The 22,431-nt window shown below is 38.9% G+C and overlaps 1 protein-coding gene across 10 annotated transcripts in view; it reads left to right on the top strand.

Annotated features, from left to right (window-relative positions):
* ELAVL2 (ELAV like RNA binding protein 2) overlaps positions 1 to 22,431 on the top strand; it is a 366,408-nt gene that overhangs the window by 60,126 nt on the left and 283,851 nt on the right. For 7 of the 10 annotated variants that reach the window (XM_050943177.1, XM_050943172.1, XM_050943168.1 and 4 more), the window contains exons 2-3: positions 14,337 to 14,427; positions 16,827 to 17,070. In XM_050943177.1, coding sequence (XP_050799134.1) covers positions 14,356 to 14,427; positions 16,827 to 17,070 — 316 coding nt within the window. In that variant the 5' untranslated portion in view covers positions 14,337 to 14,355. The remainder of the gene's footprint in view (positions 1 to 14,336; positions 14,428 to 16,826; positions 17,071 to 22,431) is intronic. The other 3 variants (XM_050943174.1, XM_050943173.1, XM_050943175.1) reach the window with 2 other exon arrangements.

Below are 22,431 nucleotides of genomic sequence, written 5' to 3'. Positions count from 1 at the left end.
ACAAATGGAGTGACTTGTTAAAAGTCATGCTGCATTAGTGGGAGATATGGGAATAGAACCTAGAATCCTGGTACACTATTGTAACTGCTAGACATGTAACTGATAGGTCTAAAACTGCGGGAAGTAGAAAACAATGTATGGTAAGGCAATTATTCCACGTTGTGCAAATGAGTGTGTGTTTAATCATTGTGTGCATGTTGCAGAAATTCATGACTTTTAACACTACACATAGTCTCTGTCCAAGGCAGTGTCATTTGAGACAGTGCCAGTTCTTTCAGAGGAAGGTATAAAACATTCCATCTCATACAGGATTTGGTAACTTTGCATTAACAGAGTGGGGTTTAGGAAGATAGTTGAAACCATTTATAAGACACGGTAGGAATAATTAGTCATAATCTTGGATAAGTCAAAATAGTCTTCTCTGGGAGGTGTGAAAAACTAAGGTAAGTGTATGTATGGGTTTTTTTGTTTTAACTTGAGCCTGATTTTATAGTATGAAAAGGGTTACTTGTTGCTGTGTGGAAACATTTGGTTATGAATGGAATGGATAAATTTGTATCCTAATCAGGCTTCATACCAACTACCTCTTTCTCCCTACCAGAAGGGTACTTTCTTGCATGAAATACTGGCCAGAGACAGTTAAATGTTAGACACTCAGGTCCCACTACGCTGAGCACTGTACTATGTGCTAAAACAAATAACATAACTTTTAGTGAACTGTTATAAAGAGTGCCAAATCCTGAATTTAAGGATTATTCTGAGGTTTGGGATCTGGGAGAGTTGTGAAGGCATTTGCCAGGTTGACCAATAAGGGCATAGTACTGAGATGAATAAGCATGGTGAAAGTGTTTTTGAATAGCATCAACACAATATTGCAGTCATTCTCAAGATTAATAGATGATGGTATTTTCTATACATTTTGTCTTGTATCTAAGTCTGTCATGTTTTTAACCTAGTTCCTTTAGAGAAAGCTGTAGGGAAAATGGGGAGTGGGACAAGGAGGTAACTTTCTCACTATGGAGTGAATAAGCAATAATATTTGCACAGTGTGGTATGAGTAGGAAAAATCCTTGTATAGCCACAATATGGGAGAAATGTGAATTTGTCTGAAGAGCTGGGAGAAAGGTATTTGGACAAAACTCAGCCTCTGAAGAAGGGATTTTACAGTGTTTATCTAGGATTTGTGGCTGCTTTTCATTGTTGAGCATAGCTAAGTACAATGGAGAAAGACAAAAGGGTTGGCTCTCTAAAGGCATTCTGTGTTGGTCTAACTCTGTTCTTGATTGGAGCAATGTTGAGCGCTTTTGAAAATCATTCCATGATGTGTCTTATTGTGTAATACTTTGCTCTGGGTGGTGGGAGGGAAAACTCCTTTGACAATAGCTGTGATCAGTTTCTTTGAAGCAAGCAAGTGAATAACTCTAGAAAATGGGCTATCTTCACTTTTAGTGATAAACTTGTTTTAAGAATATTAGTGAAACAGAGCAATAGAAACTGCCGAGTTTTTTGGTTACTTTTATTTAAAGAGTCTTTTGGGGTAATTGTATAGAATCTAATTACTTGAGAGATAATAGATATTAATTTTAAACTTAATTCTTAGTCAGTTGACATTCTCAAATCACATCTTTATTGCCATTTCGGTCATGTTGCTTTACTCAGATTGGATGCTGTTACTTTTTAAGGCTAGTTCTGCACAATTTTGGGGTCTGCTAGCGGCAGTAGGAGTTTAAGGAAATCCCTTTATTGTGGTGGCATTGGCTATTTATTTTGGCAAGTGGGAGACACTTTACTCACACCCTGGTTTGCAGCCAGCACTGACATTCAGAACTGGCTTTGATTTGCCAATTGGCCAAACACCCTATGTAAAATGGAAGCCCCATCGTGTTGGGGGCACTTTGGGTGAAAACTCAAACTTTAGCAATGTGGTTGCAGATAATAGTTGTATAAAGCCAGCTTTTTTTTAAGTGAACTATTGGATGTTCAGCACTCTTCAAAATTAGGCCATTTATTTAAGCTCCAAAATATGGATTTAGAAGCATAACTTCAGGCTCCTATTTTTTGAAAATCTCTGCTCTAGAGCTGATTAATAGTGTCTGTCTATATTGTGCTATTCTCTTGCAGTGCAACAAGGAGAAAGTGGAGGGTTATATTTTATATTCCTGCCCTTTTCTTCTAAACTAACTGCAGCAACTCAGTGCTGGGTTTTTTTTATTGTGGGCAGTTCAGTGAAATACATGCTCAATATGAAGCAGAGGTTAAATAAAGCACAGGAATTAGGATGTGTGAAGAGAACAATACTGAAAATATTAGGGCACCATATAAAATCAGTGAAATGCTATTAACTTTTGGTCCCTTATCTCAAAGGCGTATGAGTGTTTAGGAATAGGCAAAGGTAGTGGCATTTTAAAGCTGGAAAAGATCTGAACTCTTTGCTTTAAGAGGAGACTAATAAGGGGGAACATAGGGCTGTACAACGTAATAAATGGCATGGTGAAGATGTGTCAGGACAATACCAGTAAAAGCACACTTCTTATAATACAAGAACAAGGGACATCAGCTATATAGTTAAGACAGAAAATTTAAAACTGACACAAGGAGTTAATTATCTAATCAACCTGTGGAACTCATTGCCATAAGATCATTTTAGGTTGCGTTTAGCAGGATTTTTAACAGGACTAGAGGTGGATAACTGGTTGTTCAGTGACAACAAATAGGAAAAAAACAAACCAACCTAAGGGCTTCTGGGCATTAGGAAGTATCTGAACTTCCTATGATAATTGTCCATTGTGGAGTTTCTTGCCAGAGCCTGGTGCTTCAGAGGAAGAGGAATTGAATTCTGAATTAAGAGGCTGGCCTATCTAGACAATATCCTAATATAGTTGTCATTTTCCTCCCATTACTTGATCTTGAACAAGGTCTTCGAAGGAGAGAGCAGAAGCTACATGAGCCTATCAACCAAGCTGCAGCTCTCCTATTCCATAAATGAAGGACAAGGTAGAGAATGCTGATTAGAGTGTCTTCAGTGTAGAGGGCATACCTCTGCCCCAGTTGGGGACTGAAAATGCTGCAGCTCAGGTTACAGCCTTTTATGACATCCTTTATTCCAAAGATTTTGCAGAGCCTTCTACCAATGAGAGAAATACAAATTTTAATATCTGAAATGTATAAAGCAAGCTGGAAAGCTGCATGGAGGGAGAATTTTGAATCTGTCATACATCAAAAAAGTAAAGGGCAAAAGCAATGCTCTTTTCTTTGTTTCACCTTTAGTAGCAGAATGTCTAAGGGAAAAGAGATCAGTATTTCTCTTTCTAAATTGAGAATTGACTGCTGATTCTTGTACTGCTTGAGCAGAAGCACAGTTTCTAATCTTCCCTATTGTACATTTTTCCTCTCCATCTGTGGCAACAGTTTAGCTTTAAAGCCTCTTGGGGGGAGGAGGCTTTCAGAAGTACAGTAAAACCTCAGAGTTATGAACTCACAGGTCAACCACACACCTCATTTGGAACCCAAAATACAGAGGCAGCAGCAGAGATGAGGGGGTTGGTGGTGAAGCAAGTACTGTTAAATGTACACTATTAAAGAGATTTTTTATATTAACTTTCCAAGGTGAGGGAACTGTTTGTGCTTCATTTAAATTAAGATGGTTAAAAGCAGCATTTTTCTTCTGCATAGTAAAGTTTCAAAGCTATATTAAGGCAATGTTCAGTTATAAACTTTTGAAAGAACAACCATAACTTTTTGTTCAGAGTTATGAACAGCCTCCATTCTTGATGTGTTTGTAACTCAGATTCTGCTGTATAGTAGGTCCAAAAATGTCATGGATACTTACTGTGACAGTCCCCAAAACATAGCTTTTTGCAGAATTTCAGAACTTGAAATTTTTTAGTCACTTTTTTTTGATAGTCAAACTGGAAGATGTACTCATTTTATTCACTGTTTTCCTTGTGTATCTTATTCTCTGGTGGTACTTTGTAATTTCTCAAATAATTCACATTTAAACATTTATACTGGTGTGTAGTTTGCCTTCATGTATATGTATGGCTTACCATCAAACCATATTTTGTGAAATGTGTATTTGAGCTATCTCCTACAGAATCATGCCTAAGGATTCATTCAAACCCAGGTCTTGTCTTTATCCTTTCATGTGCAGGTGCACCCAAAAATTTATCGTGGGCCTAACTTTCTTGGGAAAATAGTCTGTATCCTCCTTTTATTTAAGAGTGGTGTTTACAACGGTGCATTTGTCGCTTTATAATGTATGAATGCAGAGTAACTTAAGTCTGAGTGTCTCCAGAAATCTTTTTCTTTTATATAATAAAAATCTAAAATTGACTTTCTAATGGCTTCCTGAAAAGGATATAGGTTTAGCAGTTAAAATAGTAGACTTAACATTGTCTTGATACCATAGGGAATAAATTGGTATAAGTCAAATGATAGCTCTCAGTCTATCACGTCGGGGATTCTCTGGCCATATTCTACATTTTTTGCTTGCTTACTTTTAGGGATACTTTCTATAGCATCATATTAACTTCCAAAAACATTATTTTTAGAGGTCCTCCTAAGATGCCTTTTTCAGTAATACATTATTGTATGCCCATATCTAGAATGTAACCTTTATAACATCTGTATCCTAAAGGTAGTAAATTGGTGCACATTTTTAAAAAACACTTTGGTCAAGAGACTGTTTTATCTCCTGCTTGATGTCAAATGACTTGGTATCCAGGCTGTTCCTTTCAGATCTGTCCACGGTCTTCAGCATCATTAATCCTGAGGCTGAACCATGTCTGCAGATCCTACTAAAAGTTGACAAGGCTACTCTTAGCTGGTTAAACTCCTTTCTGTCTGAAGATCTGTTCTGCTGAGGACACTCATAGGCATTCCAATTTGTTAAGCAAGAGTGAAGACCCTTCATAAGCATTGTGAAGGCGTTCGTAAGGGAAGTGGACAGCCTACCGGGGTTTAGGGCATGGTTGAGGGGCTAGATGTAAATCTTCTCAGACAAGACTGTGTGCTTATCTTGTGGGGTTAACAATTTGAAGAAATAACAATTTTATCTGAATCCCAGAAAAATGAAATCTCTTATTTCTAAGTCTCGTAACCAGGAGGGCTGCTTCTTGACTCCCATCTTCCTCACTTTCTTCTGTGTGGTAGCTGAAAAACATTTTAGCTGCCTGTGCTAATCTCTTCCCTGTATAAAGGGGAAGAGGCTGCTGGCAGGGTGATACTAGTGAGGGCTGCTTGGCTTAGGAACTTGCTTCCCTCCTGGATAGTATTTGTAAAATACAGACATTCGAGTCCTGCAATCAACCTGCTCTTAATTCAGTGAGAAGGCTGACAGATTTGAGTGGTTATGTACTGTGTATAGTCACAGGAAATTGTCTTGGGTCTAGAAATTAGTTAGCAGGTTAAATCCTCTCTTTCCAGGACTAGATTTGTATCTAGTATTTGCATTGTTTCAAAAGATTTTAAAGGACTTGTTGATTTAGTGCCTCATCCCGATTGGCTTGAACTTGGGTTTCATTAGCTTCCACTTTGATTTTCAACAAAGCTGACAGAATCTGGGTCAGTGAGTTATGTAGAATTTTTTTCATTCTCGTCAATTCCTGAGGGATTGTAGTTTACCTAGGTACAGTGCTTCTCATTTTCCCACTGGGAAAAGGCAAGCTTTTTTTCCACTCCACATTCTGACTTCTTCACCTTACAAGGGAGGAGACCCCTGTAACAAGATGAGGATGGGTAACTTGTCTGCATTGCTGAACCACTGAGCAAAGGTCTGTTTTGGAACTTTAATACTCAAGTCCCAGTAATAACAGGTATTCAGTTCTTCTTCCCTTCTAAAATTAAATTGGTTACAGTTCGAATCTGTGACACCTGACACTCAAGACTCCTGTGAATTCTCTGCTTTATCTTTCGGCCCTATGTGTCACTTACTGGTACTTTTTTGCATATTGCTAGCTGTTCCAGCTGCTTCATTCTTTCTTTTCTTTTCTTTTTTTTTTTCAGAATCAGGGCTTCAAAAATTATTCCCCTGTGGCATGTAAGAAGTTTTACTGCATTAATACCGTTGCCTTCTGCAAAACCTAAACTTCTATTAACAAACTCAGTTTACAGTGCTTACATCTGCATGTTAAAGAATACTCTTGCAAAAGTGACCGCTTAAATATGAACAGTGTGTATAACCAGTAGGGTGCTGCCCTGATTTTGCAGACAACTCTTATGTATCTTCTGCTGCTCATAGCTTTTGCAAGCTCCAGGGGAGAACCGGAAATGCTTTGCTCAGTTTTCACTTCTATTACTAGGAACTTTGTGGCGGGGGAGGGGGAAGACCATGAAACTGACCAGGTTTGCAGCCATTTCACTGTAGCTTTTCCGGAAATGTCTGAGGAGCAGCTGAAACTGGCACTTGAGCTATTCACTGAGGGAGGACCTGAAACCAGAGTGCTTTAACCCCCACTGTTCATACAAACAAGGAAGATGAGTTGATGCACAGAATTTGGGTAGTCTTTACCAAATGACCTGTAGTCTGTGGGATGGGGACTTAGATTTTGGCATAATTTGGCTTTGGCTAGCGATCCAAGTTCTATTTACATGGTTCATGTCCAGGTTTAAAAAAAACCTTAATTATGACCTGGAAGAGTCTTCCAGAACCACCTGTATAGTGGATCAAATCCTGTATTTCCACATAAAGTCACCAGTCTTCTCCCTAGTAGCATCCACAGGACACTTTACAAGTACGGTGGCCACCTTGTTAGCTGAGGGGGAAATGGATTCGGTGGAAAAGACAGTGATTCTTCCTTGCATGCATACGTACCTCTTTTTACAAAGTATTATGTTTTGGTATATGCAGTGTTGTAGCTGTGTTGGTCCCAGGATATCAGAGACACGAGGTGAGGTAATAACTTCCACTGGACTGACTTCTCTTGGCGAGAGACAAGCTTTCAAGCTTACACGGAGCTCTTCTTCAGGTCGCAGAAGTTGGTCCAATAAAATATTACCTCACCCACCTTGTCTCTGTACGTATTTGGTGTCAGCCTGTGTAGATGGTGTCTTTTGGCCTTCTGGAGCTGAGTGCTCTTGCTTTGCAGAGGCCTTTCCATACCGAATTGGGGAATAAGGGGGCACCCATGTTCAGAAGCCATTGTCTAGACTGAGACTGTTAGATGAGTAAGAACAGAAGACTTCGCTTACTCTGTAAAATTTTGCAATGATACACTAAGTAATCTAGAGTTATAAAGAGCAGAGTTCTTTACGGTCTGTTCATTTTCTCCCCCCACCCCAAATCATCCTTTTAAAATCCAAGGAAAAATCCATCTGAAGGAAGCCTGGTAACGATAATTTATTTGGGATAGAAAATAATGTTGGAAGCAAGTGACTGTTCATGTTGGTTAGAAAGCTCAAACAAGAGGTTCAGATTATCGAATGAATCATTGCAGAAAGCCAACTTCATTTGGAGGGAGGGGGGAATCTCACTTCCCTGCCCCTTAGCTTTGATCCCACAAACTTGCCTGCTTACGCAGCCTTGTAGTTTTTGTGCAAGCAAAATTCCTATTCATATCAGTAGTTTTCCCTCCAATAAGGAAAAGTGTGCAACTTGAGTCCTTGAGTTATTACTTGACTCTGAAGAATAGCCAAAGGCAAAAATTTTTCATGTCTCTTTCACCTGCCAAAGTTTTTAGAGAGAATGTTTTATCCCATTCACATCACTTGTACTGGGTTTCAGTCTTTTTTGGCTTAAAGTTCATACCATGTCATTTGATCACATTTAATTTCCAGATGCTTTCTTGTTTTTGGGAATTGAGCAGTTCCAATAGCTGAGCCCACAAGTCTCCATGCAAATATGAAGAATTAGAGAAGATTAGTATTGATTTATGTTTCTAGGTTACTTCAGTCTCCCTTCTTGAAGTTCAGTGTCTCTATTATACAGTCTCGTATGGTCTCATTTCTCTCCTCCATTGTGGGAATAGCCAACTTTGTCCTACTGTTACTTAGGACGAAGGGCTATTGAGCTGCAGAAATATGTATAGGAACGTTGTTGAGCAGTTTTTATCCTTGTATTTGCTCAGAAATAGACTGTTCAGAGAAACAATTTATTTTAGAAAAATTGATACCATAATATCCCAGAGTGAAGTTCAGGTTTATAGTAGGATTGCTGATATCACCTATTAGTTCTGTTCCTTGGTCTTTCTGTGTTCATGGTTTCTGGATGGCATCTGGGTGATAACTTGATTTTTATTATATCCAATCTGGGTTTCCTACCTTTGTGCTTTTGTTAGTATTTGAGGAATTCTTTATAGTGCTTTCTCTCCTTTTAACTTTGCTCTTGAGAAGTTAGAATATATCATTGATTGTCATGCACCAGGCTTTAGAAATGCCAGCTGCATTTGTCTTCCGATGCCAAGGATTCTTGCTCACTTCTAAAGCTTATTACATGGATATATGGAAACATTTATTGGTATCCCTCTTCACTGTTCCCTGCAGATGCTTGCACTTGGGATTATAAATCCTTTTTTTCCTCCTTTCCTTTACTAATGTGGCCTTAACTATTTGGCATATTTTCTTGGTACTGATACATAGAACTGCAAACATAGAATCCAGTGTTAGTATTGTGCTACTTAGCACAATTCATCTTTTGAGTGTTCCATAGCACTTGTGGGTTCTTCCTAATTCTGTAGGTGGAGAACTCTCAAAATCTTGAATGTTTCTTTCCTTTATGATCCCTTTGTGCAGGCTTCCTCTTTTTTTCCCCAAGAACTTCCCTATGTTACCTTGCTGCTTTCTGTCTGGGCTAAAATCTTTAGCCCAAATAATCATTGCTTGCCCCCTATGATCAGCCGCTGCACCACATCCCAGATTACTGTGTGTAAATGTCAGACTTGTCCTTTGTTTTAAGGCTCGGAGTCACTCAGCTGCTGACCTAAGCACAATCCCTACCCTTCCACCTTTTACACTGGTAGTCTGCTGTCTCCATTTTCTTCTTAGCTCCCACCTGAAATGCTCTGTCTGTCTAGCCACCACCTTTAGGCCATTCATATCTTCTAAAAACTCAATCTATGCAGCAAAACCTACAAATGAAGAAACTTATTTTGTTTGCAACAAGCACATACTGAGCTGCAGCATTTTTTCTTTTTTCCTCCCCTAGTGCCCCCCTTGTTTGTGATTGATTTTTTTTTTTTAAGGAACCCAAATACTTTGTAGTTTTTTGTTTAGTGAGGTGTTCAGCACATGTGGATGATAATAAAAATAACAAATGCTTACCTCTCTTCTACAGGCTATTATACACAGATTGTAAAACTTCCCCATTGTATAGTTGGGGCTGTGTGCAGGGAATAAGGACATTCTACCTTGGGCCCTGATGAGACAACCATAAAGATCCTGGACATGAGGCACTTAGCCCAGTAAAACTTACAAGAGCTGTCAGCTATATTACTCTGCCTCACTAGAATTGGCGGGTGCCAAAACCGTAGGCTGCTGCTCAGCTATGAGTTTGATACTCTCCCTTATTTAAGTTCCTAGCAAACCTCCCATTAAGCATGGTTGATACTAGGGCTACCTACCTTTTATATTGCTGTAGTTGTCATACTCTGCCATCCACATACTTGATGAGATGTGAGAGAGGTAATTCTGTCTGCTTAGCACAAGTGAGTCACTTCCTCCCAGGTAGGTTTGCTGGTGCATGGAGAATGATTGATTGGGCCATGCCTATCTTGGGAGGGCCTTCCTCTTAAAGGAATTGCATTCCCCCTACCCCTTCTTGGTCTTTCCTTCACTACCAACCCTTGTTTGCATGACTTGAGAGTCAAGGTTTTTGGTTCTGAGAGGACCTTGCCATGTTCATATATGCCTGTATGTTTTTAAGGACCCCTCCCATAGTATTCTTTGCATAGGCTGAATTCCTATCCGGTTTCTCTAACTGATTTCATAGACTTGCACAAACAAATGCTGTGCATCTGCAGCATCACAGAGGACCCAGGATTTAGAAAACCATTAAATATTTTTTCAATTATCTGTGCTTTGAAGGATTATAATTACCAGTATTTTTGTCTTTTGCTATGTCTTCATTTGAGTATTGATGTGAAGGGCTCCTTTTTAACAATATCCTCGAAGACTGATTTACGAAGGAAGAGCACAAGACGAAATTGTATTTTTTAACAAAGATTTGTTAACTTGACAATAATCTAGTGCTAGGCACTTTGCTCTACTTTGCAAGTAAAATGGCTTTTTAAAAAAAAAAAAAAAGCCTTAGGAAAGGGCATGCCAGCAGATCTTGTGCCCATGCTAGTAAACCTTCACAGCCATATTTTGCCTTTAGACTACCACCAGAGTTGGCAATGGTTGTAGTCTAAAATGAGTCCGAAGGAAAAAGATGCTGTCCATCTGGGCTTAAACTGTAGTAAGGACCAAGTATTTATTTATTTTTTAATTTAAATTTCTTTATTTTATTTAATCTACATTGAAAGCCCCATACTTAAGGTCTGGTCACTGTGCCAATTGCTTAATATTGCCAAAACAAAATGGAGTGCACTCATGTCCACTCTTCTCCTGTGCAGTATAACTTTAGCCAGATGGGGATATTTACACTAGTTTATGCCTCCATTCCCCCCACCTCTCTTCAAAGGCCAGATGGAACAAATGGGCCCTGAAGGTCAAGAAATCTGGGTTATTTAAGACCCAGAGTGGGTTGGCTTTCAGATCTTCTGGGTGAGATTACTAATGGTGGTTGAATTTCCTATCAGTCCTGTGGGCTGATATCTTTGCCATCTCTTCCGGTTGCGTGTCTCATTCTACTGGCATCAGTCTGATTTGAGTTTCAGCCAAGTCCTCAATATTAGGATCTGGTTTTTGAAAGATATCAAGTGTTTGGTTTTTTAAAATGGAACTGATTTACAAAGTGGATTCAGTCAAATTAAAGTACAGTAATTCACCAGTTTTAATTGATATAAATCTGAGCAGGAAATCTTGATTTAAAAATTTTGATTTTAATCTTCTGCATTTTGTATTTTTTATTTTCTGTAAAGAGGTGAGGTTGTACCAGCCTTTTGAGAATAATTTGGTACTATTTTGCAAAACGGGATGACACACTGTATCTATATATACTTGTTTAAACAGTTATAGCTAATCATTCATATTCTTAATTCTTACATTATCCTTATGTTTAAAAAATAGGGATGCATTTATTATTTTTTGTTAGTGTCAAGCTATAGTTGAATGGAAATTGGAATTCAATTAAAAATGAACACAACACTTCAAAATTGTTTTAGTTAAATAGAACTACCTTAAATGTGCTGGATACATTCAAAAACTTATCAAAATATGTTTGCATTTTAAAACAGATTTCTTTAAATACAAGTGAATTGTACCGATTCCTTCTGGTCATTGTGTCCTTCTGGACTTTAGCTCTTACAGGTTGAAATCTATTCTATTTTTTTCATAAATCGGAAGAGAAACTTTTCTGCTTTGTCAACTTTCAGTTGCTGTCTCGGCTTTGAATGAACCAATTGAATTGAATGAGCTGAATAAACTGAAATGAATAAAATATTCTCTCTGCACCTGCAAAAGTTACTGTCAAAAGTTGAGTTAGCACTTCAACAAACTCTGGTTCCTGGAACCGTACTTAGCTAGTGACTTTGGCCAGTCTTGTGATCTGACATTTGTCTTTAAACCATTGACAATAAATTGAATTGCATGAATATTCTATATTAATTTAACTTAAATGAATTAAGTAGGTTACAGTAAAATTGTACCTTTAGCATAAGTCATCATAATTTCACATTTAATTTAAAATAGGTTCATTTTTTAAAGTATTTAAAATAAATCTGATTTTAAAAAAAAATTAACCACCCTGCCTGATTATGAATAACTTGAGACCTAGACAGTGTTTGTCCCTTTTTCTTGTTTCCTTTGCATCTAATGCTGCATAGTCTGTATTACTGGTTTCCCCTGATCAAGTTAGTTTCTGCTGTTTTCTGTGGATCTCTTACACAGCAATAGAAGATGATAGAAAACCAAAGACCTTTCCCAAGGGGAATCTGGGGCTGGGATAAAACTTGAAAGCAATGTTATTAAAGAAATGGTCAACTTAAAGTGTAGTTGGCTTCACAATGGATGTTAATTAGAAATGTTATGTTGATATGGAAGAGCGAAGAGGAAATCGTTAGTCGATAAAATGTAACTGAAAGCCATTTCTCTAACCAGAACTTTTAACAGATTTTTAAAAATACATTAAAGTTGGTGGCTTTGCAAAGGCTGATTTTGACTTATACTTCCAGGAAACTTGATATTTGGAGCAGTCTGTATAACGGGGTTGGTGGTAATGAGTGAAATTGTAAAACAAGTGGCAGAGCAAAATCTGTCTTTGAGAAATTGTCTTGGTAATTCAATTATTGGCTAGCAGAAAGGATTGTCCAATGATAGTCATGTGAGAAGCTTATGAAATGCATCTCTACCACCAAAGAAAGCATGTGTTAAGAAAACTAGTATTCTGAAGAGGGATCACTCAAAATGCGTAAGTTTTTCCTATGGTCAAAGTAAAACACTTTGCATGTGAAAGCAGCAAAGAATCCTGTGGCACCTTATAGACTAACAGACGTTTTGGAGCATGAGCTTTCGTGGGTGAATACCCACTTCTTCAGATTCACCCACGAAAGCTCATGCTCCAAAACGTCTGTTAGTCTATAAGGTGCCACAGGATTCTTCGCTGCTTTTACAGATCCAGACTAACACGGCTACCCCTCTGATACTTTGCATGTGAAGTCATCTTCAGAAGTGATGAGATCCTAGTTTCCTACTTCTATGACACAACTGCGTCAACTTATTGAGTTTTTTTTGGAACTGCAGTGCATTAGAATACAAGTTGTTGTAAATCAGGGTGACATGACACACTATATCCTCCAAGACTACTTGATCAAGTTTGTCTGGACCAAATGGAGCATGTATGCTTAAAACAACTGAGCTTTTCTTGTGTAGGTGACCATTCTTTCAACTTGCTCTTCAGTCTGCAAATGGGTCATTGTAGGGTAGGATTTACAGCATGGTAGATTATGTAGTATCCTCTTTGTCTCTAGTCTTATCTTAACCCAATGTCTCAAATGGTCTCTTCAAAAATTTATTAAGCTTGTAATTGATTTGAAGATACGAGTATTGCTTTTAAATTAGAACACTAAATATTTACTACTGGTACAACTCTGACTATAAGCTTTAACTTTTCACACAAACTAGTTTTAAGTTTTATAACTGAAATAAAGGAAAATCAGAATTGCTGTATCATGGGTTACTTAAAATTAAGTAGCCTTGTGTTCTAAATTCAGTGCAGAAAAGAACCTTCCAAAAGCTGAATTGCTTATGGCTGTGGCTGGGGTAACCAATCTTTGGATTTATCTAAGATAAGACACATGAATAGAGTAAAGAAGTTGGGCTAGACTAGCACAGCCAAAATTGTGGCAAAAAAGCCGCAGTCTCCTGCTTTGTTTTAATGCCAAGATTGTGGCTGTATTTAATATCTGGGCAAGTTACAATACATTGTAAATGACCATTACCTATGTCTGTGGCTTCCTAGCATTGCTAATTTCAAATCATGCTGGGTTTTGCAGTTTGCATATTAAAAAAATTCAGTTGGTTTGCTTGGTGACAATAATACCCTTTATTCAAGCATTACCCTGAACATTCATATTTATTGGTCCAATTATTCCAGTTAAAAAAAGGTGAACTGACTCTTCTGCTTTTTTATCTATGTACAGTATACTACCTGGTTTAATAGGGCTATTGTAAGTAAATCCATGCTGATCTCAAACAGCAAAGTTTCTGTACATAATTTAACTCACTTTTTTTAATGTGAAGTTCCAGGGTTAAGAATAGACTGGAATCTAGCAGAGCACGATGTTGTCTTGTGTTGTGACTTCATGGGTGGGATGGATGTGTAATGGAGTTTTTTTTTTAAAATGGTACGTGCGTGACCACCTTACATTCTAATTGAAACCAGATTCATTTGTTTCTCTCCTTGTCCCTTCCTTGTTACAGGATTAAAAAAAAAAAATCATGTTGTGATGTGGTTCCTTTTAGACATGGTGTGGTTTTTAAGGTAGTTTCCAGGCTAGGTGCAGAGGTAACTAGTTTGTACTACCTTTAAATTAGGCTGTTTTTAAAAAACAAACAATTCATGTAAGAAAAACATGTTTTAACCAAGTTTGGAAAGATTAGATTGGAATTGCCTCAAATTCAATTAAACCACACTGCATGGACGTGCTTGGAATATAAATACAATTACTGTAAATTTGTACAAACTGATTTGTTGCATTATCTTGCTAATCTAACATACGGTACTTTTTGTGTCCATATTGCAGACGGCAACTCCAAACTAACATGGCAGTCAGACTGTGTGATGTGGCTTCTCTGCTTAGAAGTGGTTCGTGGGCAGCAGAGCCTTGGACTGGGGTCTGTGGGATTTTTCTTAAATTCTGTAGGCTACTTTTTAACATGTTAAAATAGTGCTGAGGCCATACCAAACCCTTAAATTTCTACTATATGCTTTCATGTTTAAACACAGTTTGTATCTCTATTTGTCAGGGTCCAGAAGAGTGTATTATGATAACTTTTTTTAACATGGTGATCTGTAGAAATTTAAACCGCACTGATTTTCTTTCTATTTAGAAATAGCTTTCCGTACTAATTTAAAATATCCAAGGGATAACTGAAGAATATAATTGTAATAAAACTGTTTTGGTATGGTCTGAATACTAAATTACAGTAATCTTTAAAACCTGTACACTGTATTTTTTTGGTTACTAATTTTTTAAAGTTATTTACAATTCCTACTCTAAAAGTTGTGTTAAAATTGTAAATTACCTTAAACTATTTTTTCTGGCTGAAAAAATACTTACTCAGTAACTGCTCAAAGACTTGCTTGATATTCTGTGAACAGTTGTTGTACCTATCAATGGAATATGCGTTATTTGTAAAATATAACATATTAGTATCACTTGATTCCGAGCAGATGGTCCTATAACTGAGAAATGTTGTAATTTCAGTGTACCCAGGCTACTGCAGCTGTTCACTTGAATGTTGGCTTAGGATCTCATTCTTGCCTCCTGAACATAAAAATAAAATGTGCAATTAAGTGAGGATTGTTTTTGTCCTTGCTAATTTTGATCAATGAACACTTCAAAATTTAAACGCAAACCCAGTGAGCTTCAGTCAGAATGCAGCATTTGTGGCTTAGCCGACTCCACCAGATATACTAACATTTAAATAGTAATTTTGTCTTAGTTGGCCTCAGCTACTTTCTTGTCTTTTGATGCAGGCTTGTTTTAATACAATGCCAGGACCAGGATAACCCATAGGAGTTTGTCAGGAGGGACGAAAATGTTGCTGCTTTAGTGGGAGCTCAGTTCAGCAAAACTGGATCCATTTTTTTTAAATGGAAAGAAATGTTTATTACTGCTTTCTGTTTTGCACCAAATGCAACCTCTTGGGCAACACTGTATTTCTACAGGAGTTGTCCTACTTGTAACGTATGCTTTTTAAAAAAAGCACCAGAATCTACAACTGTTTCATGGGGTTTTAAATCTCCGACTTTGAAGACACTTTCACTCACTTAAAATCAAATTTCCAGGCTTTGAAAACAGTTGACTTGATAAGATAATTTGGCTACTTAAGCTATGGATTTAATAAATAAGGTTTTTGTGTGAGATGTGTCCTCTTTGAAACCAGCGTAAAGTGAGATTTCAGCACTAATTATCTTTCTGAAAGTGTTCTGTAATTTGTGCTTAGTGTTGTCTTTTTAATGTTGGAACCTATATTTTATTAGAATAAACCTGACCAACTTTTACATTGTATTTAGAATTGGAAACTGTCCTGTGTAGCTAGTTCTGTAAATGGATAGAACAGTTAAGTCTTAGATAGATACAGTGGCTGCATTAAAAAGTTGTCTCGCCAATAGTTACCATGCAGTGGATATCTCATGTCCCACTTAGTTGGAATAGATCTCTGGTATCATCTAGGCAAGCGTTGACTCTTTAATGACCTCTTCTGCATCTGTGAGTTGTCTGTACAGTTGTTTGAGATGAAATAAGTCTGTACCATAATCACTCATTTATGAGTAAAATAAGTACAGTAAGTACTAAGCCATGTATTTTGATTTTTGGGGGGGTGGAGCTGAGAGGTAGGGAGAAGGGAGATTGTAGGTATCAGCCTATTGGAATGCTGAGTGCTATTTAAAAGCTATTACTGACCAACAGAAGTGCAGAAGAAGATGGCCTTAGATCATAAAGGAAGAAGAGTTCCAGTTTCCATCCCAACATTTCCATTGTCTCTCTAAACATCTTTAAATCGGGGATTATGAATTGTATGTTCTTCGAATGTTCATCAGAAGTAGTCTTAAAATATTATTGTTAAACTTGTTTTCAGTACTGGAAAAGTAACCAAAAGAGTACATGCTGTTTTTTTAAAAGTGCATCCTGTACTATTTTGGTGCTCAGTTGTAAACTGTTAACAATGTTAGTGCTTAGTAACTGGTTAAAATGTGTTGATATAATTTCCTGTACTTGGAAGGCTGATTGCTTCTATGTGTAGCAGAATTAAGTTTTTCTGTTGTTAACTTCTTTGACAACACTTTCTAGAAGCACCCTTAATAAATATCTTAGCAACAACCTTATTTGCCTTTAAATTTCTAAACATCTTACTGCATAACAATTAAAGATTCCTTTTTGTCGAGGCATTATTGGAAGCTTGGAAATAATCTCTTGTGCATAGTGACAAGTCTTTAAATTCTTGGCTGGAATCTCTAATAGATTGTGAAATATGAATTCTGACTCTTCTTACTTTCTCTGTTTTAGCAGGTAATTGCTGCCATGGAAACACAACTGTCTAATGGACCAACTTGCAATAACACAGCCAATGGTCCAACCACAATAAACAACAACTGTTCATCGCCAGTTGACTCTGGGAACACAGAGGACAGCAAGACCAATTTAATAGTCAACTACCTTCCTCAAAACATGACACAAGAAGAGCTGAAGAGTCTGTTTGGAAGCATTGGGGAGATAGAATCCTGCAAGCTTGTAAGAGACAAAATAACAGGTATGTTGGAACTATAATTCTGCATATGCGCATACACGCAATATGCTCTTTAAACTGGCATTTTGCATAACATCCAGCCTTTGTGAATTATGGGATTCAGATGAAGAAGCAGAATATATATTGCTAGGTTGAAGATATTAGCTGTGCTGTATTCTCACTTACGAAGAATTTTAAATGCTTTTTATTTGCATTTCATCCAAGTTGGTAGATGAGCAATATAAATGTTAACAGGCCCTTTGAATGCTTTCTGAGCTAGACATTAAAGGCTTTTGGAAAGGATATTAAGATGTGAAAAGAATAGATAACTGTATATCATTGACTTGTTGGGTATGTTTGATTAACTCAGTCAGAACTTTGGTTTGCACTAAGCCCAGCAGATGGAACAGCACTACTTAGTTCTCCTTCCCCACTGCTCAGTGAGATAAATTTAAATAAATCTGAAGCCTCTTATTTTTCAGTGGGGGGAAAAGGGTGGATGGAATCCTTGTTCAGTCATACTTGCTGCAGTCTCTTGGGTGGGAAATAAAACTTCACATTGCAATATTTTTAACACAGCTTCCTTGATGCATGCTATCTGTCTGTCCTGGCTGAGAGAGGTTGCAAATAATGTGAACTGAAGGCTGAATGGAGCATTTCTTTCATTTAGCTTTTTGTTTAGCATAGGTTGAACAGTTCTGTTGCACAGGTCACGCGTGTCTCCAGGATGAAGACATCAATAACCAGGGGTATAGCTTTAACGTTCTGAGTATTTATAAGCCAGTGGTTTTCAAACCTTTTTGTATTGATGGACTCTTTCATCCAGCAAGCCCTCTGAGTGTGCCCATCTTATAAATTAAAAATATGGGAGGGAGTTCATTTAATGTAATGGGGACTCAGAGCTGTCAGCTCCATGGAACTGAGACCTCATGACCTCCACGTAATCATCCTGTGACTCTCTGAAGGGTCATGACCCCCCAGTTTGAGAACCAATGTTCTAAGCAGACTGTTGGATGATGTGTATATGTATATTTAAATAACAAAACGAAGATGTGTGTTACAAAGTTTGTTTAATCTCCTCCCATTCTCTTTGCCAGCTGTCAAAATGTATGCAAAATTAGAAGTATTTAAACTGCATTGAACAGTCAATGGCTGTAGCAAAGCTTTAGCTAGAGTTGACATTTTTTAGATGAAGTTCCTTTATGAAACTAACTTTCCAGTTCTCAATGAATTGCCTATTTGTTTGCATAAAGGTTTTTGAGTATTTGCCAGCTAAATCATTTTTTCCCAGTTACATATTTCTAGTACACTTACAGATGGGGCTCTTAAGATGTCTTGGCTGTTGTGTGGTTTTTAAAGAGAACTTTCTGCTGACTCTTTGATGTGAGAGGGGAGGCTTCTCTAATGTAATCAGGAAGGCTGGTAGAAATTTTGCAAATTAAGACTCTCTTCTTTTTGACCCAAATTCAATTTTTTTGGCAAACTTTTTCTCTTTTTTTTCTTATCAGCTCTAATAATTAAGAGCTCATGGAGTAGAAAGAGCATTGTGGAGGCAGAGGTCCCAGTTTAGAGAGGCCAGTTTTATTCTGAAAGCTAGCTTTAGGGGAAACACCCCTAGCTGTAACTGCAGCAGGAAATGGGGATGTCAGGCTGAGGCCTGGAGAGCACCTGTAGCTCATGAGCATGAACATATGGGAAAGGAATCCACACATCTTCGCTGAGAGCTGGCCAGGTGCCATTTGCACGGATTGCATGCTCTCCTTCCTGACTGCGCTGTTCCAATGGCATGGATCTCTGCAGGCATTTTACCCGACAGCAGCTGTGCTACAGCTGCTGCTGGAGTAGGGAACTGGTGGTTCTTGGCAGCCAGCCAGGAGCTGTTGAGGAAAAGAGGATTCTCCCAGCATCACACTGTACCTGTGTATCTGCCTAGAGCAACATCCCTACTGCAGCTGGGCTTCCCTTCCTCCAGCCTAGTACTGACTGGCTATAATGAACTCCTGATCTGTATGACTAATCTGCATCATGGACCCCATTCCATGGCAACGTTAACTTATTCTAGTGCTGTAAAATATCGTCCTGCATTCCCTTCCTTCCTCCCCACATACGTGCCACTAAGACTTGGGTTCAAAATACTGATTTTTTTTTTTTAAATGTCAACAGTCCTCTTTTTGAGGATGACTTTCTCCACTTTGTGCTCCAGACAGCTTTGCTCCATTTCCCCAGTGTTGGATCCTGCAGTGTTTTCCAGGTGGCCTGACTCCTTCCCCTTCCTCCTTCATGTGTTCAGGGAAAGGGGAGCTTCAGCAGCTCATCACTTTGAGCTACCACTGCTGCTGCTTTTCTCGAGTTAGCCTAGTTGGCCAGCCTGTTCTAGCTCCCTTATTCCTCCCAGGCTGCAAGCTGGAGTCTAACATTCAGGTCCTTGACCTCCTGCTACCTAGCTCCATGGGGAAGTTCAGGGTATGTGCACTGAAAGTCAGTTAATTCCTCGTTACTGGGAATCCCTGAGGATATAAACTGGCCATCAACAAGTTGAGGCTTGCAATTAGGTGGAAGTTTCTAATCATCAGAGGAATGAAGTTCTGGAAGGGGATCAGTGGGGGCAAAAAAAACTTTAAGTGGCTTCAAGACTGAACTCTAAGTTTACGGAGGAGATAATATATAATGAGGCTGGCTACATGCCACTGTAGGCGATCTGTGACTGCTAGCAGTAAACTTCTCCAGCAGTGGGTGATGAGAGACTAGATGGGGAGGGCTCCGAATTACTACAGAGATTTCTTTCTCAGGTGTCCAGCTGGTCGGTCTGACCATACTCAGGGTCCAACTGATACCTGTATTTGGGGTCAGGAAAATTTTTTGTCCTGAGTCAGATTGACAGATACAGTGTGGGGGTAGGGGGTTTGCCTTCCTCAGCAGCATGGGACACAGGTCACTTGCAGGTTTAAACTAGTGTAAATGGTGGATTCTCTGTAACTTGAAGTCTTTAAGTCATGGTTTGAGGACTTCAGTAGCTCACCCAGCAGTTATGAGTCTGTCACAGGACTGGGTGGATGAAGTTCTGACCTCCTGCACATTGCAGGCCACAGACTAGATTATCATGATGGAACCTACTGACCTTAAAGTCTGTGTCTGTGACAAGATGTGGCAGCAGTAAGGTCTGGGCAAGAAGATAGTAAATGTCATTTTGCTGCAGCTGGATGCTGACAAACTCCATGTCAGAAATACTGAGTTATTGTGATGTATTGGAAAAATGCCAAATTCTACAGCTACGGAATGGCTGAATCCATGGAGCACTGAAAGATGAATGGCGCTGTTAACATCTTAGTTACTTTAGGCTCTGCAGAGACTCAAACTGGATGGATTGCTGCATGCTCACTTGAGTTCAGTGCTTTCTCCACCTAAGTTCCCTTTAAGCTGTCTGGCCGTGCAGCTGCCTATTAAGACCTGCACAGGGGCTTAGAGTTGTGGCAGGGAGAGATGCCTCTGCCCTGTCCGTGAGCTGCTGGGGGCAGTTCTTTCTCCCTACTGCAGCCCTGGGCAGCCTGCACCCTTGCACCAGTCCTGAGCCCCCTCTCACACTCCGAACCCCTCGGCCCCACCTCATGAATTTTATGTGCACAGTGATCTCCACTGGTATATGGACTAGAAACAATGTTTTAAATTTTGCAGTCATAGAATTGCAGAATCCAGGGAACCCTGATTTCTAAACGAATGTTCCTGCATACGCATGGGAATGTCACTCCCCTGTAAACTAGGCAGGCTGGGCTGGGTGGTGGGATGGACCTCCTTTCAAATAAGTAGGCAGAGTCACCAATTAGAAATCCTGACGGTCCCTCACTGCTGTGCTAATGATTTTTGCTTGGAATGTCATGAAACAGTTGGCAGTAGCCGTATACCAGATGTACCCAAGTAGTGAAAGGGAGGGACTGTGTAAAGTCCCTTGTTTAAGAAGAGAACAAACACTGAAAGGGGAGATAAGATTAATCATTTTAAACCTGAGTTTACAGTATATAATCTTGGTCTTGGTAGGTTTACTGGTGAAAACCACACTTTTTGCACGTAAGCCATTTGGACCTAAAATGAAAATACATTTTGTTTTCAAACGGCCTTCCATTTGGGATACAGTATTTATTGCAGTCCTGGTGTACGCCTCTAGTAACTACCTCCACCTGTTTCTCACCCACCTCTGCTTTTTTCAGCTATGCTATATGCTAGCTTCATATGTATTCTGTGAGCTTTGTGTGTATTCCCACCATGGATACAGTTGAAATATTGAGCAAGGTATTTATTACGAGAAATATATTAGGGTGAAAAGCTGTTAATGGTTTGGTGGGCTCACCTAGTGCTAAACTCTGCCAAAGTTAAACACTGAATTTATTGGGGTTATATGACTGAAGTCTCAATTTTTGCCCTGAAATTCCTGTGACTTAAAAATAGGCAGGTCCTCGAGGCACACGGGCTTAAACTTTGCTACAAGCTGTCATGACTGAGATTAGGCCCTGTGTATGTCCCAAACCAACTGGTCAGCATCAAATGTTTGGGTCTGTCATAACATTTTTCTCAGATTTGGACCTTAGCATGAAAACCTCCAAGCTTAGTTACCGGCTTGGACCTGGTAAAGCTGCCACCACCCAAAAAATTAGTGTTTTGGGGCACTCTGGTCCCCCCAACAACCTTCCCTGGGGACCCCAAAGACCCAAATTCCTTGAGTCTTACAACAAAGGGGAATAAACCATTTCCCCCCCCCCCTTCTCCCTTCCAGGTGTTCCCTCCTTGGGTTCCTGGAGAGATACACAGAAGCAAGCTCCGTGAATCTAAACAGAGGGACTCCACCCTCCCCTTTTCCAGTCCTGGAAACACAAGTACTTCCCTCTTCACCCAGAGGGTATGCAAAGTCAGGCTTAGTAAATCTAACACAAAGAGATTTTCCCCCTGACTTCTTCCTTCCACCAATTCCCTGGTGAGTTGCAGACTTAATTCCCTGGAATTCCCACTAAAGAAAAACTCCAACAGGTCTAAAAAAGAAAGCTTTATAAGAAAGAAAAATACATAAAAATGGTCTCTCTGTATTAAGGTGACAAATACAGGGTCAATTGCTTAAAAGAAATATGAATAAACAGCCTTATCCAAAAAGAATACAATTTAACACATTCCAGCAACTACACACATGTAAATACAAAAACCAAACAATATAAACCTACTGTCTTATCTCTTTGTACTTACAACTGGGAAACAGAAGATTAGAAAGGCAGGAGACAGAAAGATCACTCTGAGCAGAGAGGGTCAGACACAAGACAAAGAACAAAGAACTCCACACACAAACTTCCCTCCACCCAGATTTGAAAAAGTCTTGTTTCCTGATTGGTCCTCTGGTCAGGTGTT

The sequence above is a fragment of the Gopherus flavomarginatus genome, chromosome 3 (genome assembly GCF_025201925.1).
Source record: "Gopherus flavomarginatus isolate rGopFla2 chromosome 3, rGopFla2.mat.asm, whole genome shotgun sequence".
In the NCBI taxonomy this organism is placed as follows: domain Eukaryota; kingdom Metazoa; phylum Chordata; order Testudines; family Testudinidae; genus Gopherus; species Gopherus flavomarginatus.
Note: the sequence above shows the minus strand (reverse complement) of the source record. Positions and strands in the feature narration are given on the sequence as shown.